General features: G+C 45.4%; 1 protein-coding gene across 13 annotated transcripts in view; it reads right to left on the bottom strand.

Moving 5' to 3' along the window:
- Nucleotides 1-5,313: 5,313 nt before the first annotated feature.
- Nucleotides 5,314-25,645, bottom strand: part of Cttn (cortactin) — a 42,171-nt gene continuing 21,839 nt past the window's right edge. For 7 of the 13 annotated variants that reach the window (XM_004852144.3, XM_087205480.1, XM_087205479.1 and 4 more), the window contains 6 exons: nucleotides 23,985-24,054; nucleotides 19,778-19,926; nucleotides 16,584-16,673; nucleotides 14,568-14,745; nucleotides 13,358-13,429; nucleotides 10,445-11,889 (listed from right to left, as the gene is read on the bottom strand). In XM_004852144.3, coding sequence (XP_004852201.1) covers nucleotides 11,753-11,889; nucleotides 13,358-13,429; nucleotides 14,568-14,745; nucleotides 16,584-16,673; nucleotides 19,778-19,926; nucleotides 23,985-24,054 — 696 coding nt within the window. In that variant the 3' untranslated portion in view covers nucleotides 10,445-11,752. Of the gene's footprint in view, nucleotides 5,823-10,444; nucleotides 11,890-13,357; nucleotides 13,430-14,567; nucleotides 14,746-16,583; nucleotides 16,674-19,777; nucleotides 19,927-23,984; nucleotides 24,055-25,645 lie in introns of those variants that run through there. The other 6 variants (XR_015448949.1, XR_015448951.1, XR_205567.4 and 3 more) reach the window with 3 other exon arrangements.

The following is a 25,645-nucleotide window of genomic DNA, read 5'->3' as shown; positions in this document are numbered from 1 at the left end:
TCTACATGATCCAATAATGGGGACCCATGTCATTAAACATCTGTCTAGATCCACAGACTCCCCAACACCAGGAATGAACCCCAATATAAAGTATGGATTGGGGATGAGAAACACAATGGTGTGGGTGGGCCACTCTGGTTCAGGGTGTTGATGGTGGGGAGGCTGTGGGGTGCAAGACAGGTTTACGGGAACTCTATGGACCTTCCTCTCAATTTCGCTGTGAATCTAAAATTCCCCTAAAAAATGAAGCCTGTAATACAAAACATTTTATCAGTACATGTTTGCAGTACATCATTACATTCAGTGTGTTGGTACATGTACATAACACATCTTAATTCTTTTTACTTTCCTGGATAAATACATATTAATGCATCCATATAATGAAATACTATTCAACTGTGAATGTGAATGACCTAGAGCTACATTTGCCATCTTGGATGAATCTCAAAAACACTATTTTATCCCCTTCCGCTCTTCTCCTCTCCTTTCCCCCTCCCTCCATCTCTCTGTCTTCTTCCTATTTGCAGAAGTTCTATCTTCCTGTCACCTACTATAATAAAAAAATTTTAAATACTATTTTCAACATTGTGCAAGATGAAAGAAACCAGAGATGACCACATATTGTAAGATTCCTTTTCATGAAATGTCCAGAACACACATCTATAGAAACAGAAAGTATTCTAGGGATCCAGGGGAAGTGGAAGTAGGGGAATGGGGAGACACTGTTGATATGTTCTGCAATGAAAGCATTCTGGAATTAGATAGCAGTCATATTTCCATAACTCCGTGAATACAGTAAAAGCCACTGGACTGCATATCCTAAACATGACTTATGATATGCAAATTACTATGCAAACTACATCTCAGTACAGTTGTTAAGAAAAATTAAACCAATGCTTTTATAAATGTAATGTGGATTGGATCCTGAAACAGAAAATGGACAATCGAAAACAATTATGAGACCCAAAATTTCCATTATTAATGAAAAGAATTACACCAATGTTTACTTTGTAGTTTTCATAAGTGTACCATGATTAAAGAAGACTTTGGGGAAAAACTAGGTTGAGGGGATTTTCAAGAACTCTCTGTACTAAATTTACTCCAAAATTAAAACTCTAATACAAAAACAATACTACTGTGAAAATGCAGGTGCATGTGTATGGAGGCATCTCTGAGGCCTGGGAATAAAATGTTGAGTAGAGGACCACAGGCATCTCCATTTGTTAAGGTTTGGATCAAACATGTTCTTCAAAAGGCTCATGTGTCCAGAGGTGAGGCTTTTGGAAGGTGACTGGACTATAGGACCCTTAGCTCCTCAGCAGATTAATCCACTGGGGAGTTCATAGCTGAACCTGCTGTCAGGAGGTCGTGTCTGGATGGAGGAGGTGGGTCACTGGAGACATGACCTAGAAGGGCATACAAGCATCTGTAGTTACATTGTCATGGCTGCCTTTAAGTCCTAAATTGATTCAAAATGTTTACCTTTCATGGTCATTTTGACTTTGGGGAAGACCCAGAAGTTGCCTGGTGCCAGATCCAGTAAATACAGTGGATTACCGCATACCATAATGCTTTTATGAACCTTCCTTTCTTGGCAGGAGCATTCAGAATTTTTTATCACACCTAAGGACACTCATGGAAGAGTCTTCCAGAACTGCTTCAGAAAATGGCAAGAATGGTGAGATAAGTGTGTTCAAAGCATGGGGGAGTATTTTGAGGGGGAATTAATGACAATGTGTCTTTTACTGTAACAAATTTATTTAAACAATCACCATATATTCTGATCACACCTTACTTTCTTATCCCCAGCTACTCTGCCTCCCTCTGGCTCTCTTGTTCTGTCTGCTTCCTGGCTGCCATGAGGTGAGCAGCCTTTTTCCACCGTATCTTTCCACCATGATGTTTCAGCCTTGGAACCAGCTGACCATGGACTAATCTTCTGAAATAGTGAGCCAAAGAAACCTTTTCTCCTTGAAGTTGTGGGTGTCAGGTATTTTGTTGCAACAGTGGAAAGGTGACTAATACACTACTGGAGGTCACCAACTGCCCCTGGACCAGTCAGCACTGCTGCCAGGTGATGACTCCCAGGTAGCTGTGCCCTTCCCCAAGCCATCCAGCTCCTCTGAACAGATGTTCCACAGTAGACCAAACCAGACCTGTGGACAGACATTTGTGCTGTCTCCTTTATAGATAAAGGCAATTATATCTAGGGTAAATCCTTTAAAGTAGAACTGTGGGGGTACAGTATTTTAAGTATTTTGATAGGTATTTGAGGGCGCCTACCTGCTGCCCCCATATGTGGATCTAGGGCATGCCCTTTAGCACAGCAACATGTTGGGTAACTTGTGCCCCATTCCTCAACACATTCAAATAGAAAAGCAAACATCTCTACTAGTTCCCTATTGCTGCCTGATAACTTATCCTAAAACCGGGGTTATAGCTTAGTGGTGCTTAGCATGCACCAGGCCTTGGGTTCAATCCCTAACACCAGATAATTGAAGAATCCCAAAGTTTAGTGGCTTCAATCAGCCCTGGACATTTATTATGCTATTTCTGAGAGCCAGAAATTGGGCAGCACCATACCCCAATGGTTCTGGCTCAGAATTCTTCTTGAGGTTTTGGTCAAGATGTCACCAGCTTTGTTAGGACTGGAGGACTTGTCTCCACAGTGGCCCATTCATATCACTACTGGCAGGAGGCCTCGGTTCCTCGCCACACTGACCTCCCCACACAGCTGTCTGTGTGTCCCCATGATGGGGTACTGGCTTCTTTCTAAACAAATGATCTAAGAGAACAAGCACAAACTGCAGCATCAATTAAGACTTAGCTATAAGGGCCAGGGATTTATCAGTGGTTCCGCCTCCTGCCTTGCAAGCATAAGATCCAGAGTTCAATCCCCGGTACCAAAAAAAAAGGTAGGAGGAAAGGAAATATAAAAAAGACATGAGAAGAAGAAACTGATCAACTCAACTAGACAGACAGCTATGGACTGTTTGTGTTCCTTAGCTTCATGGGTGGAAGTCCTAGTCCCCAACATGATGGTATTAGGAGGTTGGGCCTTTGGAAGTAACTGGGTCATAAGGATGGGCCCCTGAATAGAATTAGTGTCTTGTAAGAACAGACACAGAGAAATCTCTCAGCCATGTGAGGTCACAGGAAGGAAGCCAACCTCACCAGATTCTGATCTGCCAGCATGTTGATCTTGAACTTCCAGGCTCCAGCACAGAGAAAACACTATTTGTTGTTGAAGATGCCCAGCTGTATAGAATTTATGACAGCAGCCCAAGCTAATGCAAGCATTACAAAACTAATCTACAGGTAACATATACTTAATAGTGAAAGACTTGAGGAACACTTTCCTGCTGGACTGGAACCAAAGCTGTCTACTCTCACCACTCTTATTCCACACAGAGCCAGAAGTTCTAGCCACTGCAATTAAGTAAGAAAGGGAAATTAAAGACTGGGAAATACAAAGTAAAAAGAAAGAAACAAAACTGCCCCTGTTTGCGGATGGCATGACTTACTGTGTGAAAAATTCCAAGGAATATACAAAGTGACTTTCTTGAAAACTTTCTATAGAAAAACTAATAATAACTGGCAAGGTTTCAGAATACAAGATAAAAATACATAAATCAAAGCATTTCTAAAGACTAGCAATGAAAATGTGGAAACTGAAAAATACTATGCCACCTACTGCAGCCAAGAAATACTCAGGTGTAGAACTAAGATGACATACACAGAGCTTGTACAGACCACACAGTGTTGAAAAAATAAATGACAGAAGATCAACATACATGAAGAGAAACACCATGTGTATGGATGGGAGACTCCACATGGTGAAGATATCTGTTCTCCTCAAGTTGGGACACAGGTTCAACAAATTTCCTATCAAAATCCCAACAAGAATTTTTTTGTAGGGGGTGGAGATTTAGCTCAGTAGTTCTGCCACCTGCCTCGCAAGTCCAAGGATCCGAGTTCAATCCCCGGTACCAAAACAAAAAGAATTTTTTTGTAGATAGAAACAATTCTATAATTTCTATAAGAAAGAAACCATTTTAAAAAAATAATTTCGAAAGAGAAGACTGAAGTAGGAAGAATCAGTCCACCTGAATTCAAAACATACAGAGCCACAGCAAGCAAGACTAGGTGGTGGTAGAGATAATTAGGTCAATGGAACAGAACAGAGAATCCAGAAATAGACCCACACGCACCATCTTTGACAAAGGTGCAAAGGCAACTTAATGGAGGAAAGGTAACTTTTTCAATAAATGGTTCCAGAGGCACTAGGCAGCAACAGACCACAGCATAAGCTTCACCCAAGCCTCATATTTTGCTCAAAATTAACCCCAAATGGGTTTCAGGCTTCACTGTAAAACTATAAAACTAAACAAAACAACAGAGAGGGCAGAAGGTGTGGCTCAGCGGCAGAGCACTTGCCTAGTACACATAAGGCCCTGGGTTCCATCCCTAGTACAAGAAAGATGGGGGGGGGGAGTGAAGAGGAGGGAGGATGCAAGAAGGGGGAGGGAGAGAAAATATCTTTAGGATCAAGGGCTAGGCAAACAGCTCTTAGATGCCAAAATCACACTCCAAAGAAAAGGAAAAAGTTATAAATTAGACTTCATCAAAATTTAAAATGCTGGGATTAGGAGCATAGCTCAGTAGAACACGTTCTTGGCATGCAAAAGGTTCTGGGTTCCATCCCCAGCCCAATGAAAAAGAAAAAAAATCTGGAGGTTTCTATTATTGTTGTTTTTTGAAAGAGACTCATTATGTTCCAGGCTGGCCTCAATCTCACAATCTTCCTGCCCACAGCCTCCCAGAATCCTGAGTTTACAGGCGTGCACCACCACACCTGGCTGAAAAATAGATTTCAAATGGTTGCTCTCTAAAAAATCCTGGAACATAAAAAGAACCCTCAAAACTCAACAGTACAAAACACAAACAAGAACAAATAATCCAATGTGAAGCATCCAGATACCTGAATAGACATTTCACTGAACAGTACAGACAGATGACAACCAAACACACAAAAAGATGTTCAAAACCATTAACCTTTGGTGATCCAAAAAGTAAAACGTAAGGTGCACTACACACCTATCACAAGGGCTATAATAAAAAAGTAACAATCCCAGTCAGCAAGAACATAGGAAAATTAGATGACTCACACACTCTGGGCAGAAATACAGAATAGTACAGCCTTTCTGGAAGTTTCGTATAAAATAAATGTGCAAACTACCATAGAACCCAGCAACTGCACTCCAGGGCAATTATCTCAGAAGAGCGAAAATAAGTCCACACAAAAACCTGTACGAGAATGTTTATAGCAGCTTTATTTTTTAGGAGTCAAAAACTTGTAAGAGCTAAGATGACCTCCAACAAGTGAATGGTCAAACAAACATTGGCCGGAGTTCCAGAAAACTATGCCAGTTCAAAAGGTCACAAACTGTTAGCTATCACTCACAGAACATTCCCGAACAACACAATTATAGAAATGGAGAATGGGCTAGTAATCGGCAGAGGCTGAGGCGGCACAGCGGTGGGACAGAGGTCAGGCCCACGATGGTGCAGGTGAAGACAGAGCCCTGTATCTGTTCTGCTTTTCTGTCCGCATCTGGGCTGTGACACTGTTTGTTCTTCATGATGTTATCGTTGGGTAAGTGGGAATGGACACAGGATCTGAGTTCAATCCCCAGTACCGAAAAATAAATAGACAGATAGATAGTTTGATTAAAATATATAAGCATTGGGCTGGGGATTTAGCTCAGTGGTGCCACCGCCTACCTCCCAAGAACAAGGTCCTGAGTTCAATCCCTGTACCCCTGCAAAAAAATACATACATATATGTATGCACATATATACACACATGTATACACACACATATATACACACATATATACACACACACATATATATATACACACACATATATATACATATATGCATGTGACCATTTATTAGGATGGCTACTATCAAAGACAAAAATAAAACAACAACCAAAAAACCAAAAATGAACAGGTGTTGGCAAGGATGTGGAGGATTTGGAACTCTTGTACAGTACTGGTGGAAAGACAAAATGGTAGTCACTACAGAAAATAGTGTGGCAATTCCTCAAAAAAGTAAAAAGAGTACTACCATATGATTCACCAAGTCTACGCCTGCAAATATACCCAAAAGAACTGACAGAAGAGTCTTGAAGAGATACATGCACACCCATGTTCATAGCATGATTATTCACAATAGCTAAAAGGTGGAAGGAACCCAAATTTTTATCCACAGATGAAGAATTAAGCAAAATGTGGCCCATACAAAAGTGGAATATTATTCAGCCTTTAAAAAGGAGAAATCAGGCACAGTAGCACACACCTGCAATCCCAGCTACTCAGGAAGCTAAGGCAGGAGAAGCTTAAGTTCAAGGACAGCCTAGCCTAGATAGTGAGATCCCATCTCAAAAAACACAACATAAATACATAAGATCTGTGATACATCATGGTTACTATAGCTAGTAACTATATGTTGTGCTCAAGTCAATATATTATTGCACATGCAACAATATGTTGTACACACCTATAATCCCTTGGGAGGCTGAGGCAGGAGGATTGCTACAAGTTCAAGGCTAGCTTGGGCTATATAGTGAGTTCAAGGCCAGCCTGCCTGAACTACATAGCAAGACCCTGTCTCAAAAAAAAAAAAAAAAATATATATATATATATATATGTATATATTTATGTGTGTGTGTGTGTGTGTGTGTGAGACACACATAAAAATTGCTAAGAGTTGAGCTGGGGATTTAGCTCAGTGGTTTCGCCACCTGCTGCGCAGGCACAAGGACCCAAGTTTGATTCCCAGTATCAAAAAAAAAAAAAAAATTGCTAAGAGTTAAGCCACACACAGTGGTACACACCTATAATCCCAGGAGGATCATGAGTTCAAGGCCAGTCTGTACTACAGAGCAAGACCCTATCTCCCACTATAAAGGATAAACTCAAGGCATTTGTAGGTAAAAGGATGCACCTCAAGACCAAAGGTTACGTGAAATAAATCAGATATACAAGTTTAAATATCACATGGTTTTCCTTATAGGAGAAACCCAAAGTATAAATAAAGAGCAAAATACAAGATAGGTAATAGGAAGTTGGGAGATTTTTTTCAAATGGGAAGGGGAAGGAAAAAGGATTTTTTTAAAAAACAGAATTGAAGAAAAAAATGAAAACAGAGCTTTTGCAAATGGGAAGGGGAACAAGAGTTGAAAGGAGAAGGGAGGGATGGGAGGGGAAGGGGACAAAAAAAGGAAGGTATGTTATATAGATATACAGACTCCCCACGATAAATGTAATCATTACGTACTCAAACATGTACTAATAAAATTGTTTTAAAGGGGCCGAGGATTTAGCTCAGTGGTGCCACACCTGTCTCTCAAGCACTAGGTCCTGAGTTTGATTCCCAGTACCGAAAAAAAAATGTTTTAAAAACTGCAATATAAAAAGACCCTATCTTAAAAAGCAAAAAGAGCTAAAAGTTGATTTAAGTGTTCTCACCACAAAAGAACAACTCTGTGAGATAATCTATGTTTTTTTTGGCACTGGGGATCGAACTCAGGACCTTGCGCTTTCGAGGCAGGTGCCGGAACCACTGAGCTTAATCCTCGGCCCGATAATCTATATGTTAATTAGCTCAGTTTGGCCATTCTATAATGCATACAGGTACAAAAACACGTTATAAGCCGGGCATAGTGGCACACACCTGTATTCCCAGCTTTTGAGAGGCTCACGCAGGAAGTCTGCTGTGAGTTCAAGGCCAGCCTGAATTACATAGCAAAACTGTCTCAGAAATCCAAAAAACATTATAGATCATAAATATATACAACTTTTTAATTGGCCAATTAAAAACTGGGGTGGGAATCTGGAGATGTGGCTCAGTTTTAGAGCACTTGACCAGCATGCGACACTGCCCCCTCCCCAACTTCAGAGCTGGCAATGGCAGTTGAGTCCCTCTCCCATCCCACCACCGTAACTTGAACTCTAGGCCACCCTCTTCCACTCTGAAGGTCCCTTAGGGTTACTCTGGGCTCACTCAGAAAAATCAAAAATAATCTCTGCTTAAAACTATTTTTCCCCCAGGGATGGTGGCACATGCCTGTAAATCCCAGCACTTGAGAGGCTGAGGCAGGAGGATCACCACAAGTTCAAGGCCAGCCTGGGCTGCATAGTGAGTTCAAAACCAACCTGAACTACAAAGAAAGACCCTACCTCAAAAAACAAACAAGTTTGATCCCCAGTACCAAAACAAACAAACAAAATATATTTCTTTCATTATGGTAAAACACACATAAAACTTCCCATCTGAACCATGTTCAGGTGCACAGATCGGGGGCATTAAACATTCACATTGCTGTCTAGCTGTCCTGTCCATCTCCAGAACTTCCTCATCTCTCCAAACTGAAGCTCTGTCCCCCTTAGACACTGACTTCCCAGCTCCCAGCCCCCTCCACTTACTTCCATCTACAGCCTAATTCTCCTGTGCCAGACAGGACACACTCACAGGTCTGGCTGTTAGGACATGGGCACCTTTGAGAAGCCATTATTCTGCCCAGTAGAAGGTCCTGGAGCCTACTGAGACCTGCATGAGTCTCATTCACAGTGCACCTGGGAGGTGATATTTCCTTGTTTAATAGCAGAAGGTTTAATTAACAGACAAAGTATTAACAAAATGAAACATTAAATCTAGAGATGGCTTGTGTTTGTGGGAAATCTTACAGCACACAAATGACAACTGAGCTGTCTCATGTAATTTTTAAACATTAATTGAATAAGCACTATTATAACAATGATAATGGTTGTGGGAAAAACAATCTCACTACTCAGCCTGTTTTTACTCTGCATTTGACTATGTTCCTTACTGGGTCACTTTCACAGTCATAATCAAAAGCAGGGTTTCTCTTTCCATGACAAAGCAGACACGTCAGAAAGAATAACCACCGGGAAAACAAGAAAAAATAATTCAAAACACTGGATGAAGGCAAGAACCTGAGGCCATCCTAATGTCTCAAGAAAAGTACAAATTACTAAAGGTATCACTGCATCATATTTTAATTCACATTCCACTCGTCCCATCCAGTTGCTTTGAGCTTGGGCTTGCTATGTTGCCCAGGCTGGCCTGGGACTCCTAGGTTCAGGCAAGTCAGGCACATCAGCCTCCCGAGTGCTGGGACCACAGGCGTGTGACATTGTGCCTGGCTCGGCAAATTCCACACTCAAGTAAGAAAAATGACTCTAGCAAGCACCTGACTAGAAAGAGGTAGCTGTCTTTTGTTTTGTTTTGTTTTTTTGAGACAGGGTCTCACAATGCAGTCCAGGCTGGTCTCAAATTTGCAGTAATCCTCCTGCCTCTGCCTCAGGAGTGGACCACCACAGCTAATTGAGGTGGCTGTCTTTAATTCTCATCTTCAGATGAAGCTGAGGATCGGCAAGCCAGTGCAGGTGACAAAGCACCTGCCGACTCCAACAACATCTGGAGGCCACAAGAGGACAGGCCACGGCTCTGTGGGGAGCCTCTCGTGGACACCAGTACTCTCCTCTTCTTGGTCCATCTGTAGCTGGAGATAAACACGAAGGTGGAACCAGCTCTTCTGGCCAAAATCCTGTCCCACAAGTCATTCCACCTGCAGGCCCCAGCACCCAGGACATGCTCTGGTAACTTACTGACTACACAAACCCTTTCTGGACATCTTGGGTTGAACAAGCACCAGCCAGCCACTCTCTCAGATGTAAAGCAAGAAGTTTCACCTGGACCCAGTTCTCCTGGTCTATTGTGCTCCCCTTGCTTCTGGGGACAGCAGAGCAGTTTCAAAGCCCTTTTGGGCTGGCACTTGAAGAAAGGTCTACCTATCACCTTGGAAACCACAGGTGGGGCACACAGCCTCCTCGCCACTGCCCTGGGGGTTTCCAAAGAGGTGGCTTGTCTCTCATCCAGTGGCTGCTTCCTTATTAAGCCAGATTGGCCACAGCTCAGGGCAGGTCCAGGAGCCAGGCCCTTGCTGCAGACACCAGTTCCTCTGCCCATGGCCACTACTTCCTTCAGACCCTGATGTGTTGTGCCCTAAAAGTAACACCTCTGACTACACTACAACCACTGAAGGATTCATTTTCAGAGTTGTAGCTCAAGTGATTATCAAATATGGCATTTTCTGTTCTGGTTGGACACTTGGTTCAAATAATTGGTAATTTGAGAGTATATTTCATCAGGTGATAAAAAGTGCCTCTGAAGTAGCAAGTCCCTTGAAAAGGGGACTCTGGTTGACCTGAGCTGCAGCAGGATGTGTGGCGCACTGGCTGGAGGGAAGTCCAGGATGGGCCCCTCAAGGAACACAAGACACTGACACCAACAAGACCACCTTCAACTGCAGAACACAGTGATCAAGTATCAAAGCAAATCATGCAGCAAATGGATCCAAAAAAAAGTTTATTCTGAATATTTAATTTCTTAAAAAATCATACCTATGAGGTGTGCTACAGAAATCCAGATACAATAAGTTGTATATAAAACCCAACCTAACAGTGGAAAAGCAAGGACTCTGCAGAAGTCACCCAGAGAGAAAACACGTGCATCACGACCACCAAGTGTCCCCAACAGCTGAAACATTTCTATGGACCTGTTGGAAAGACATCTGTCCCCTGATCGTGTGCAGGAGCAGGACTGGGCCTGGTATCCTAGCAGGGACATGCATTTATTTCCCCTCCAAGTGCCAGGCATGGGCACAGTGGCTCAGAGACACCACCATGGCACACAGGGAAGGAACACTTGCTTATTCCCAGTCATACTTTAGCCAACTCAATCAAATTTTACTAATTGAACATGAGATTTTGGCAAAGGACACAACCCCCTGATGAGGGCAGGCTTCCAGCAGTTCACACCAAGAAGGCACCTGCCTCCCACAGCTGAGGGCCATCGAGCCACACACATGTCACATCCACTGCATGAGCCCAGAGTCTGAGTGATTGGGCAACAGCCCTGTATGGCAGCCAGGGCCCAACACTAGCTTCAAGCTCACCTCTAAGCCCAAGGCCCTTCACTGTGGGCCAGAGTCTGAGACAAGCGGTGAGGGAACAATGGAAAGACTTGGTGACACCTCATAGCAGGGCAGGAGTAGGGTATCAGGAGGCATGGAGACAGGGACAAGACAAGACAGCGGCACGGGAGAAAGCCTTAGACAACCTGGGATCCCATGAGATGAGATGTGGGGTCTCTCGCCTGACGGGGAAGCCAGCGCCCCTTCCAGTGGTTCCCACCAGTCTGACCCCTGACCAGGCCCCTTCCCTCTGCTTCCGAACACTGATGCTCCAGAGAGCTTCTTCTGTGGGCAGCCACTCCCAGAGCTGCAGACATGGACGTCTGTCCTGGAGACTGAATGTCATGACAGACACAAGGACAACATGCACTACGGACCTCAGGAGAGCCACAGGCCCCTGAAGTGGCTACACATGACAGTCAATTTGGCAAAAAAAAAAATTGTGTTCAAAAACAATCACCAAAGTCCTCCTAAGGATCATGATTACAATATATTAGCAAATTCTGTGGCATAAACATTTTCAAATGCATCAGCAAAAGTATTAAATATAAAAGCAATATGTATATTCCCCTCCCCACCCTCAGAAAAGAAAATGAAAACAAAAATACAAACCCAAAACCCCAAACCAGCGAAGGCATGATCTGTAGTGTGAATTCGCACAGGCGCCGGAAGGCAGGCAGGCCCCTACTGCCGCAGCTCCACATAGTTGGCCGGGAAGAGCCCGTAGCGGCCCTTGCACACGCCACGCCACCAGCCATCGTCAATCATTTCAATGTTGCTGATGATGTCATCGGGGTCAAAGGAAATTTCATCATCACCCGCTAGGAAGAGAGCACGCAAGAGACACAAATGCAAAACGTTTCCAGGTGGGCTGGGAGGAAGGAGTCTGCAGCCAGGAACAAGACTGCAGCCATGCCCAGCGTAAGGCTGGGCTGTGCAAATATGAGCAGGGCCTTCCACAAAACACCCACCCCCTGCTGGACACCATTCTTTGGGAAACAGGTTTGCTCACAGCAACTTGGCTTCCTTCTCACCTTCCCTAGTAGGAGGGGCAGCCAGTGAGGGTGGTTCTCAACATGGGAATGGGTCTAGAAAGGAGCCCAGCGATGGGCTGGAATGGGGACAATGGGATGAACTCAGTATCATCAAACACACACACAGATGCCAGAATGTCAGAATCCATCCAAGAATAAATATATAATGTGTGCTGGGCATGGTGGCACACACCTGTAATCCTAGCACTCAGAAGGCTGTGGCAGGAAGGCTGCCACAAGTTCAAGGGTTACACAGTGAGTTCAAAGCTAGCCTGAACTACAAAGTGAGACACTGTCTCACAAAAAAAAATTAATAAAATGTATACATATGGGAATAAATGGCAGGTGCAGAAAGGCCTTCCTCATGGTTGTTACCAACCCCATTCAGAAGGAAGGAATAGTCGGGAAGCCACTCCGTCAGGGAAGGCCAAGGGAGTCTGAGAAGGGATAGGACTTGGGGGAGCTAACCACAGCACCCCACAAAACAACTCCTGCTGGAATGGGGACTCTGGCAGGTGATGGGAGAGGTGCCATCACCTCAATGCCACAGAAAAGGGGACACTGTGTGGCACAGGGAGGCACTGAATTATATCTGTGGCCTTCCTGCCATGAAGGCACAGCCTCTGTCAGGCCCTGAGGAAACCTGGGCAGCAGTGGAAGAACCAGACCCAAAAAGGAACAATGCAGGAGGTGGGTGGTGTCCTGGTACACATGCGACCTCCTCTCTGGAGGGTGGGGAGTGCTCACTCGAGACCCTGTCTGTCTCAGGACATGCATATTGGAGTTTCTGGGAGTTCTGTTTTTTGTTATTTTGCAGTAGTAGGGAATGAATCGGGTCACCTGTAGGCTTTTAATACTGAGCTACATCCCCAGCACTTTTTATTTATTTTGAGACAGGGTTTTACTAAGTTGCCCAGGTTGGGTTCAATTTTGCAATCCTCCTGCTTCAGCTTCCCAAACAGCTAGGATTACAGGCATGTGTCACCACACCCAGCTTGGAGTATTTAGGGGTGATAGGGACCCTGCAGCTCCCCAAGGGCTCTGACAGTAAATATAATTGGGGGGGGGGGACAGAGAGAGCATGTGCACAGAGATGGAACCTGGTTGAGATAGACATGAGAGTTCTTGCCCTCATACTAGGAACTTTTCTGTAATGAATTATTTCAAAATAAAAATTGTAATATCACTGGTGAGGTCAGATTCTTAGGAGCAGAGCTGGCAGGAAAGAAAGCAGGAAGCCTCTCAGGCGCCTCACCAGCCTGGTAGTCATAGAGTGCGATGGCCGTGATGCCCAGGTCATTCTCATATTCATCGTAGGTGTTTTCCTCTGAAAGGAAATGAGAGACAAATGGGCAGGAGCCAGGGTCCCCATGTGCACCTCCGCACTATAGCTGCTTTTCACACAATGATTCCCAAGATTTGGGGCGGGAACACTTGCTAGGAAAGAATCTCAGTGAGCAAGTTCCAATCTGAGGGCGGCAGGAGGTAGGAAATTAGGCAGCTTCTGAAAACAGAAAAAAGGACTCCAGCTTTCAAGAGCAAGTCCATGGACTCCCAGCTCTGACACCACCCAGGGAACATGGTTTTCCTGACAAGTATCATGACCATTTTCAGAGTGTAACTTTTAAAAAGCAAAATATCTAGCATCATGAGGAAAGGTCATATGTCACTAAAGTGAATGGAAGGAAGGGACAGGGCAATCAAATGCCCCAGATCTGCCAAGAAGGTAAGAGCTTCACCCTGACATGTGCTCTCAGACTGAGTAGCTCCTGCTCTCCATACCAACCACACTGCTCATGTGGGATGAGGGTTGTGTTAGACCCAGCGTACTACAGGAAACCTCAGTTCTAAAGGACAGCAAGTCCAACTGCAGTGTTCACCTAAGTCACCTTTTAGAGACTGGCTGCCCAAACTATAAGCCAAAGCCCACTTATTTATCACAAAGTGCCAACACCACAATTAAACTTGAATAGAGGTTTTAGTTTAGAAAAAACAACTATTATCCAATGCTCAGTTGCTGGGTTGACTTAGCTTGCATGCCGACAAAGAGGGCTCTACATGAGCTCTGCATGCCCATGGTAGCACGCATGTCATAGGTTTGCCACCACTGCCCTAAGTGGAATATCTGTATCATCTCAAGCTGAAGAAGGTGCTGTCTTTTGGGTCATCCTGCAGCAGACAGGTGCCTAATGTCCAGAGTACATGCCATAGAAGCAGAAGCCCCCTTCCTGGCTCTAGCCCCCCCACCCCACTGTGTCCCAGAATAGCGGGGACTTTCCCAGGACCACTGCCACTGGGGACCACTGTGCCTAGAGCCATTCCAGCAGGGTGATACAGAGTTCAGGGAATAAAAGGGGGTTGGGTGGACAGGAACCCTGAACATATTCTTTATGGGGAATAAAGCTGGGTAGGATTTCTCAGCGAGCCCCTCCCCCAGGAAAAGCACAGGAATGGGGGCACAATACCTGCTTGGTAGTGGCCCGAGGCCTCGGTGGTATCATAGACGGCTTCCGGGGCATAGGCCAGGCCCTGCTGGCTGCTGGCCTCTGTGTAGTTTGTGGCCTCAGCACTGTACACAGGTTCAGGCTCACTCACACTTGCAGGACCTCTGCGGCTCAGCTCTGCCTTAAAGGAGGCTGCGTCCTGGGAAGAGTCAAATGGGCATTTCCTGTGGCCTGGGCTGGCATCTTGAAAGTAGCAGCTACACTGCCAATGCCAACTGAAACAGAGGGACTTATGACTTAGCCTCAGCTGAGATTGAGGAAAGAGACACAGGTCAGGAAGGCATCAGCTGCAAGTCCTGAGTGACTTCTCCTCAAAGGAGCCCCCGTCCTTACCCCCAACACTCCCAAATCCTAAAGGAACTGAAGTCCACCCTTCCTGCTAGGAACCACACACGTCCCCACACTGCGTCCCCAAGCTCGGGTCAGTCCATCCTGAGTTGGAATTGGCCTGTTTGTATTTTAGGCCTCAGGTCTTTGTCCTTCTGTCTGGTGCTGCCCACTAGCGCCACCCCTGCAACTTCCCATTCACCCCAGCACACTGCCTGGGGCAACCACACTGGTGAGCGACAAGGTTCTGTTCTAACCAAGTCCTCTATGCAGAGTAAGGCAAGGATTCCACCAAAGAATCATGGCCAAGGACAAAGGTACTCACTCGGAAGAAATAAAGCACCTTGTAATTTAAATCCATATGACTTCTGAGCCCTAACAGGCATTCTGAACTATACATTAACATTGGCCTCAACGTTTCTGATCAAGCGTCCTCTGTGGGTCACAGAAAGCAAGGCACCTGGTTAGGAATGGCACATGCAGGATGCTGCTGGGAGGGCCCAGCTTTCTCTGGAGAGTGACCAGACAGCAAGAGTAGCCTAGTGATCAAGGAAAGTGGGTGATCAAAAACAGCAATCTACCTGCAGGACAGGAACTGGGGACCATGAAAGTGCAACGAAGTGACAGCAGCTTCCTCCTGGCAAAATGCCCTGGACCGAGGGGAGACTGCAAGGTGTGTAGGCCTCCTGCTGGGCCCTGTCCTCCAAACTTCCCACAATGGCACCTCCTTCCCCACCCCTTCTCATGGCCCCAGCAGTGGTGCCAATCACATGATCTACCTCCAACCCCAGGGACAGCAAGCCAACAGCCTCATCAAAAGACCAGCTTCTCAGAGTCTGGTCCAGCCAGAGCCCATGACTGGCCAGGCATAGCTCAAGGCTGTCCAGCTCATCCAATAACGAGCTACAAGGCCATGTCCACCATATCTGCCATGTGGTCTGGCAGGATAAAACCACCACATGAGGTAAGTGGCAGCAGTAGCCAAGGAGACAGGATCCCAGCAGTGATAAGACCAGGGGCCACCCAGGACCAGGCCTTGTGCATTTCTACAGCTTTCCCTGGCCTGTGACCTCCCTATGTCTCGAGTCTTCAGAAGCTGCAACTCACTGACATAAAACAATGGTATCTAGATGAAAGAGGAAATTTGTGGCCCAGCAGTGGCTATGGGGGAAACAGAACACGGGCCATGGTTCACATGGGAGGGGGAGCCAGGCACCTGGGGAGAGCACAGATGTCAGCCAGGTCAGCACTACAGGCAAGACTGGTCTGTTTGAGGCACCAATGCAGCACAGAAGGGAGGTGTCTGGAAACACAACACCAGAGCCACAGGAGTGACACTGGGGTGGTGTCTTGGTGCCAAGGGAGGATGGGGGTTCCCAGAAAGAAGCTCAAAACAGCATAGGACTAGTGAAATAAGACCAACATGACTGAGCATTTGGCAGCCAGCTGTAGGGACACGGTGATCAGACTGCAGGGGGCTGCAGAGAGGTGAGGAAAGGCGATAGGGAGGAAGCCTCGCTCCAGGGCTGCCATACCTGAGCCTCTGCCACACCATGTTGCTCGGTGTGGGCAGAGCAAGGTAGGCCAAACATCCATGCTGGCATCACAAAAGGTCAGAGACTTCTTCACAAACCAAACAAAAACATTCACCTCATAGATGGGGCTGGAAGGCCGCCTCTCCTCAGCCAGCTGAGGAGTTGGGGATGCAGGAGGTGTTTCCTTTTTGGCTCTGGCTTGCTCCTGCGAAAGAAAAACAGCAAGCAGAAAGAAGGTTACCAACCACCCCAGAAAGTCACATCTGCCTCAATGGCACCAGCATCTCAGAAAAGGAAGGTCCCCTAGCCTGAAGCATGGGCAACGCAAGAGCAGAAAATACCACACATCCTGGGCAAAGAAGGAGCAGCTGCAGCAATGGAAGGTCATGCAGTTAGTAAACCACTCTTGAGTGCAAGGACCTCCATGGCACACAGTGCTCCACTCCACCACAGATGGGAAGATGCATGTAACTGTGCACTAGGCAAAGCCACAGTGTTGCTATCATTGACTACAGCTCACTGAGGTGACTAGTGTCACCTAGGTGACACAGATGATGAGACTTGGGGCTCTGGGTTGGTGCTGTAATGGACTGAGGCTTTCAGGGACAATGAAGTGGGGGTAATTTTGAGTGGGAAGAAAATGTGCATCTTTGGGGGCCAGAGGACACAATGCATTAGACAAAGAATACCCCCCCCAACTACCAGGTACTGTGAATACGTGGCCTTATCCCACAAAAGGAGCCCTGCAGACATGAGGGAGTTTAGAGTTCTTGGACAGGGAGTCTACTGACTGTATGGTGGGCCCCATGTCATCACAAGGTCCTGACAAGACAGGGAGGGTGTGACAGGCAGCCAGGACATATGAGGATGGAAGCAGAGGCTGGAGTCACATGAGCCAAGGATCACAGGTGCCTCTAGAAGCTAGAAAAGGGAGGGAATGGATTTGACTCAGAGCCTCCAAAGGAACATAGCCTCTCTGACCCCTTTTGGGATTCCCGAATGCCAGAACTGAGAGACAATGAATGTGTTGTCTTAAATTTGTATGATCTGAAATGGCAGCCATAGAAAACACACTGAGAGCCTGTATGTCCCAGTGAGGGAGGCCCAGGCTATACAGCTAGGGAGCCCAGGAAGCAGGATCTGAATCCCATGTCCATGCCTAACCTCCCCCATGGGACAACAGTAACACTGTCATTTTGCTGAAAAGAAAACCATGCCTGGTCCTTGAGATCCTGAGCACAGTTCTCCTTATCTGTGTGGCCTTGCCTGACCTCCACCTCCAGAACTTGTCACCTGGAACCATCCACAAGCTCAACACCCAAGGCCTGAGTCCTGGGTGGCCCTGAAGGGCAGAACCAGCCTGCCAGTCACAGCCCCCAGACCCCTGGCTGTAGGGATAATGGATCACCTCATAAATACATCTGCAGGCCAAGGGCTCTACTTCCAGCCCTTCCTAAATCCACCCAGGTGAGAAACCTCCTCAGTGGCAGGCCATCAGGTGGAGGAAACATACATGGATTTATGCACAGGCTCCCTCCTGTCAGGGATGCACTTTGCTAACCTATCTGGGCCGCCCCTGAGTGAACAGGGGGCTCTGCCTGAAACTCAAGCTCCTGAGGTGGAGAAATGAGAGGAAGCTGGAAACAGAAAAGGACACAAGCAAACCTGCGTACAAAGAGGCTAAACAACAACTATCAGAGCCTTTTTCCTCCCAAAAAAGCGGGTCAATCTGCATCTTTTGGATACTGATGGGTCTCAGATGGAAGGGGTTAAAATTCAGTCATCAAATGAGGAAGGCCCAAATTATGTGAAAGAAGACAAGATCCAGGAAGCAAAAAATGCCTAGGTGCATTTGGGTATTATGTGACAAACAAAAACAAACATCTTACTTTATAAAAACTATGAAGGAGGGCCAGGGATTTAGCTCAGCGGTTTTTGCCCCCTGATGCACAAGCGCAAGGACCCAAGTTCAATGCCCGGTACCAAAAAAAAAAAAAACTGTGAAGGACAGGTCATTAGAGTTTCTAGTCACTAAGGACAGGTACACAGTACTTACATGAATTGCCTATTACTCCTACTTCACTGCCTGTACTAAGACAAATCAGGGCTTGTTCATTAATGCCTCCACTCCCAGCACCACCTGCCTACTACACACTGACTTCCTCTACCACACCACCTCCCTTGGTGGTGATAGGGAAAAGTTTTAGACAACTTAGTAGATTAAATATTAAAGTAATTGTAAAAGCAAAATAGGTAATGTATCCCTTTATGACTTGCTTTTCCCCATTGCTCTTGTTACTTAAAATGAAGGTTATATGACTCTTTGATCTGTAGCTTTACTATAGATAACATCTTAACTCTGAAAAACAAAGTTCCAATGCTTGGGCAAATTTGTGTGATATATGTGTTTTAACTCTCATGTGTTTATGGCTATAACTGTTAACAGAAACCATCTGTGCTTAACCATCAAATGGGAACTGGAATTTTACTTACTCAACAAAGACCACTAGGGATGAGATAATGACCAAAAGGGTATAAAAGGGGAAGCAGAATAAACATTGGGGCAGACACTGACCAGACCAGTTTCTGGTGTTCCTGTCTGCTTGCAAGTAAACTTTTATTATTTTACCCGAATTCTGTGCTTCCATGCATTTCTTTCCACGATTTTCGGAACAGTGGGATTCTCAGAACACCAAGCACTGCTCCAAGGAGGAAACGTCTGGTATCATGGTTTATACACAGCTTCATGTGCATTATTTAGGATTCTGCTTCTCAACCACCCAAGAGAGAACTGCAGTGAGGACATCCATCTCCGAGTGACTCGGCCACGCTGTCAGGCTGTCAGGTGCAGGTGCCTGGGTAGCAGGTGGCAGAGCAGGGTCAGAGCCTGGAGATGTCTGCTTTCTACAGAAACTCCAGGAAGGAGAGTCCTTGCTCCCTGTCCAATCTCCACAGCCCTTGCATCCTCTCCCTCTAGTGAAAACAGTGGCCAGACCACAGGGAGAAGTGGCAGTCCGGCCCCAGAGGTCAGGGCAACAGAAAGCACAGCTCCCTCCCATTGAGCCACTCCTCCATGCTCAATGGGGTAGTGGCTTACAGTCCTGAAACCAGGGCAGGCCAACTTGGGAGGATGGGTTTCAGGCTGGCCGATTCCTGCCATCCCATGTGGCTGTCTGTGTGGCTGACTCTTTGAGTGGAAAACTTTCTACTGAGAACCTTTGGGACTGCCGAGGAAGGCAGCAGCCACTGCAACCACACCACCCCTTGGCCATGCATGCACACATGCTGGGCTGGCTCTACTGTCCTCACCTCCAGCTTCCTTCGGGCCTCCTCTTGCTCCTGCCTTTCCTTGGCCATCCGCTGTGCTCTCTCTGCTTCCGCCTTCCGTCTGTCCTCCTGCTCTTTCTCTTTAGCAAGGTTTTCAAAGTTCGCCCTGATGTTGCTGGTTTTGCTGGTCACTGTAGAGGAAGGAGAGCAGATATCTGCCTCAACATCATTCTGGGGCCTATGCTGCACACAGGAGGATTTGTGTCTGAACCTTGGTTTTTTGGCTTCTCTTTTCTGAGGTAGTGGGAAATGAACCCAGGGACTTCTGACCTATATCCTCAGCCATTTTTATTCACTTTTTTATTTTGAGACAGAGTCTCATTAAGGAGCCCAAGCTGGCCTCAAACTTGCAATCCTCCTGCCTCAGCCTCCCCAATAGCTAAGATTACAGGTATGCACCACCATGGCCCAGGTAGAGTATTTTTAAACAAGACGTCATCTTATTCTTTGCCACTACATACTCACACTTGTGATGAAAAACAAAGAAGCAGGCAACCTCACTAAAAGATGAAAGTCTGTCCTTGTTAAAGCAATAAAGAAACTTGATTTTCAGCAAAGTTTTACCCTCACATATGTATTTTTGATATTCTCTGTGACAGAAATGGGAAAGGCATGAACCACTAGTAGTAAGTCTCAGGGAACAGCCTCTGTGCATTATCAGAGTGCAAGCTGAACTGCTTTCTCACAGAACATCATTCTCCCTAAAATAACAAGTGGCAGACAAGCTACGGTTATACAGATTTGGGGATGTGGCAGACATTTCCTCTAAAGTGAATGAATCAAATCGTTCTGTCAAGAAAATTTACTGCAGTATTTGTTGCCAATAGGAAAAGTAAAGCTTTTACGTAAAATCCAGTTTTGGAAAATTTGTAGCTGCCATACTGAGCATGACAGTTGTCACTTAAAGACTTTGCCAATGAGATGAAGAACAAATGTGATTTTCTTCAATTGTGTAATGAGAGGGATCAACAGCTGGACAACAAGCATAACCCATAGGTCTACAATTTTCCAAATGGCTGGAGTGTGAATATCATGCTGGGTAAGTGAGCTTCCCAAAGTGCAGGAGAACCACACCTTCAAGGAAACATGGCACACCATGCTTAAGGGAGAATTACAGAATACCACGGTGACTCCAAAGGCTGCCAAGACCCCTCCCTTCCCACCTGCTGATCAGGCTGAGTCATTTGTCCTCATAAGCAACCTGACCTACTGCGACAGACAAAATGCAGGAGCAGATGTGAGACTCCAATTCCACCATCCTCTAGTAACTGGATTTGCAAAAACATAAAATGATGCCATTCTCCTCAGTTTCCTTGTTCTGAAAATCACAGTAATTTTTCATAAAGAATTTTATTATGTAAACTTATAATGGTTTTATTTTATGTGAATTAATTTAAAACTTTCCTCCATTTTAATTTATAATACAGTAGAGATCAACAAATATAACCAAACCATCTAGGCTCTCTGCAGCCCTCAATGATTTTCAGTGGCCTGGAACCACAAAATCTGGGAACTGCCCCAGAACACCTGCAGTGAACCTAAGGTAACTCGCAGCTTCCCTCTTCTTTTTTTTTTTTTTTTTTTTTTTGGCAGTACTGAGGCTTAAACCCAGGGCCTTCACTCTCTGCTACATCTCTAGTCTTTTATAGTTTTTTGAAACAGTTTTCACTAAGTTCTCCAGACAAGGCTCAATTTTGCAATTCTCCTGCCTCAGGCTTTCAGAGTGCTGGTGTTATATGCATATGCCACCTACTGGCAGACATTTCCTCTAAAGCGAGTCAGATGTGGGCTTCTGCTTCCCTTTTTTCTCCCCCTTTTTGTGGTACCAGGGATCAAACTCAGGACCTTGTGCCTGTGAGACAGGCGTGGCGCCACTGAGCTAAATCCCCGGGCCTTTCTGCTTTCCATTTTTAAGGGACCCTTCAGCCACAGCATGTTGAGGCTCTGAAGTGGGGTCTGTTGTGAAAGATATTTTCCAAAGCAAAGTGGGGTTAACTGTGTCCCCAAGGTCCTTGCATTGTAAGTGACAGGGTTCTAGGAGCAAACACCATGCCCCTCTGCTCCTGGCTTTGTTTCTCAAGCTTCCCTTTCCCTCCTGGGATTTTCCTGGGAAAACTTTGGGGCATGTTATAGAATATAAACTCAATTCAAGAGCCGAGGAAGAGATAGTGTTTTCAGCAAATAGCACTAGAACACCTGGTATCTGTATATAAAAAATTAACCTCAACCCTTTATTTCCATACATGAAAATAACTTGAAGGGATCTATGAACCTAAATATGAAAGCCTACAAGTATAAAACTTTAAGAAGAAATTATAAGGGAAAATGTTTATGAATTCAGGGTAGGCAAGGACTACCTAGTATACAAAAGACATGATGTATAAAAGAAAAAAACTGATAAATGAGATTCCATCAAAACTTAGAACTTTAAATGACATCATTAAAATGAAAAGTAGTCCTTAAACAGACCATATTTAAAATTCATATAACCTATGACCAGAATATATAAAGAATTCTTAGAGCTCATTAATAGACAACCCAATGGCTCTTGAATTGAGTTCATATTCTATAAATTGTTAATGTTAAATAATCTTTCAAAACTCTGTGGACCATATATGTGTGGTTCTATTTCTAGATTCTCTGTTTTATTCCAATGATCTATATGTCTTTCCTTACACCAACACTACCTTGATCACTGTAGCTTTAGAAGAAGTGTTAAAATTAGGTACTAAACATCTTCCAACACTGTTTTTTTTTGTTGTTTTTTAACTTTTCTAGGTTCTTTGTACTCCTACATACTTTTAAATTTCAATATCCAATTCTTGGTTTATAGCAAGTATACACAGACCTGAAGTTTTATATATACCTTGTGCTTTCTAATCCTGCTAAATTCAAATACAAGTTCTAGGGGCTCCTAGGGATTTCTTAGTATTTTCTCTGTAGATGATCATTTCATCTACATATAAAGATTTTGCTTCTACCTTGCCAATCCTATCCTAATTGTGTCATTTTATTGCCAGACTATTTTGGTGGGGACTAGGTTTCAAAGTTTAATGGATAGATAAAGAGTAAGCATATCTGCCCTTGTTCCCCACCTTAAGGAGAAAGCATTGTATCTTCTCCATTCATACAAGGCGTTCTTGCTGGAAGTATGGAGTACATGTCTTTAATCTGTTGAGAAGTTTCTGTTCTACTTCTAGTCTCCTGATAGCTTTTACCATGAACAGCTGTAGAATTTAGTCCAATACTTTTTCTGCAACTAGTGACAGGATCATATGGCTTTTGCCTTTCCTCTGTTTGAATGATGACTTTTGGGGGTGGATCTTCCAATGCTGAACCAACACTGCCATCCCTACAACAAAGCCACTTTCTACATCCTGCCAGACCTGACTTCTATTAGTTTGCTTTGTTAAAAATTTCTATCTGTGTTCATACTTCTTTCTTCTATTATCTTTATCCAGTTTTAGGATTAGCACAATGTTGAGTTCCTAAAATGAGGGGAGAAGTGTTCCTTCTTTTTTCTGCTTTAACTGTTTGATATAATTTATCAGTTAAAATGTTTATGAGCCTGCTGTTGTCATATAGGTACGTTTTCAAGCTAGGAATATACTTTCTTTAATAGATGCTATTCAAATTTTATATTTCCTCCAGAGTTAGTTTCATTAATTTGTCTTCCAAGGTACTTCTCAGAAGTTGTCAAATTTATTTCAAAACAGATTTTTGAAATATGCTTTCTATATCCTTTTAAATTCAGTAAAATCTGTGGTAATGTCTCCTAGATCTTGATATTGTAATTTAAAAAATGTATAATTGATATTGTGTAACAGGAAGAAAAGGTCTAAAGGAACAGGGGAAGTGGGAGGAGTAGGGGAAAGGAAAAAAGGGAAAAGAAAAAATATAAGAAAAGGAAAAAAATGGAATCAAAGTCTTTGCAAATAGGGAAGGGTGGAGGGGGTAAAGGGAGGGCAGGGGAATGAGGAAAAAGTAAGAACCAAGATACTCATGTACAGGTACAAGATCCCAATGATGAATGTAACTGTATTTTATACTGAAAATGTACCAATCAAGTTAATGGGAAAAAAAAAGATTTAAGAATGAGGCACTCTTAAAAAAAAAAAAGAAAACTTTGGGGCATGGACTTTCCTTCGGGGAAGACTACACAGTGTTTTGGGGGCTGTGGAGGACTCACCAGCTTCAACAGGGACAGTCTTCTGATAGGCAGAGGATACCTGTGCCACATCTTCAAAGGTGGATGCATTCTGCAGAGGCAGAAAAAGAAATCAGGAGCATGCTCCTCTCTGCTCCCCACCTGATGAGATGTTAGGGCCTCCTCAGATCCCTCAAAAGACCCAGGCAGCCTAAGACTTTCCACTCTGCCACTGTGTTCTGCAGATTCACTGAGGCACAGCAATGGTTCCACACACACTTGCTGCTGACCATGAGTCAGTGCCACACATACGTCCTTCTATCCACTCAGTGACAAGCCACCTGGGTGCTGCTCCTCAAGCCTGCCCACCGCCCTCCCTGGAATCCTCTGCTCTGTGGGACACACAGGCCTTGCCTGGCCAGATGCTCCATGTGTCCCCATAAGCACGACACCACCACTTCATTTCAACTGTGCTCTCAGCTACATCCCATGGAACCTGCTGTGACATCAGGCCCTAAGCAGCGGTCCCAGGCACAGGCTGACAGGGTCCTTGGAGATTAATAACCTTCCTCAGTTCCACTTTGAACTTCACCACTTCTGACAGAAGCACTCAGGCTCAGAACGCTCACTGCTTCCCCACACAGCACATTAGAACAGGGCCCAAAGGCAGGGTCCACCCAAGGTAGTCCATCAGCTGCCTGAAACAAGCAAAGCCACACTTTCCTCCAGCATAAGCAGCTCCAGCTGCCCACAGGAGACCAAAATGGAGTTTGGCTCACACTGACCTCCCCAGTACCCATTCTTCCACAGGGGACCCCAAGAGCCCACCCCAAACGAACTCCCACCTTGACCAGAGCAGCCACTATCCTCCTGCCCTCCCACTCCCATGCCCAACACATCCAGCCAGAGAGCTCATGGAATCTACGAGCCTTCGCCCTAGACACATCTCTGTTGAGTCTACGGCTTTACCTGCTCAGATTGCCTGATTAAACCCTTTCCCTCTTCCTAAACACACTGCCCCTAGACAGTCTCCCACCTTTTCCAGAACAATCCCTCCCAAGCTGTCCAGGGGACTTCTGCCTGCCCTGTAGCCTCAGGGTAGGCGGTGAGGCCAGAGCCCTCTGATTCCTCCCTCTGTCTTTGGAGGGTGGCTCTTGAGTCCTCTCATTCTGCTGCCCACAAGGGAGGCCTCTAGTTCGCTGCTCAGGCAGGAGCATCTCTCCATCCATACCCACTCCCCATCCATATCACCTACATACCATCCCCTCCTAGCCCACTGCACCCAGCATTCCTCACAATACACCCAAACAAAGACCCACCTTCGCTCTGCATGCTGGGAAGGGAACCCAGCCTGTACATGTGAGGCAAGCATCCTCCCACAGAGCTGCACTCCAGCCTATGACCAACTGCCACACCACAGCCCCTCCCACTTGCCATCTTAGTATACGTGCTGCCGAAGCAAGCATTCCCACTTGCCATCTTCCTCCAGACCTCAGCCTTGCTCCACCCTCCTTCCCAGTCCAGCCTGGCCCCAGGATCCACAAGAGTGACCACTCTTGCCCTTGATCCACTCATGCCTATCACAGCTGACCTTGGTGGAACCTCCCTCCTGTCCACAACAGGACAGGCTGGTACCTCCAAAAATGCAAGGTCACTGGCCTCACCCTGATATCCACTGCCACGGGGTCTACTGCAGACTCAAG

Source organism: Heterocephalus glaber, unplaced genomic scaffold (genome assembly GCF_053883595.1).
Source record: "Heterocephalus glaber isolate CG9 unplaced genomic scaffold, H.glaber_assembly_v1.0 deba00000594, whole genome shotgun sequence".
Lineage (NCBI taxonomy): Eukaryota > Metazoa > Chordata > Mammalia > Rodentia > Bathyergidae > Heterocephalus > Heterocephalus glaber.
The sequence above is the reverse complement of the archived record's forward strand: the minus strand, read 5'-3'. Positions and strand labels throughout refer to the sequence as shown.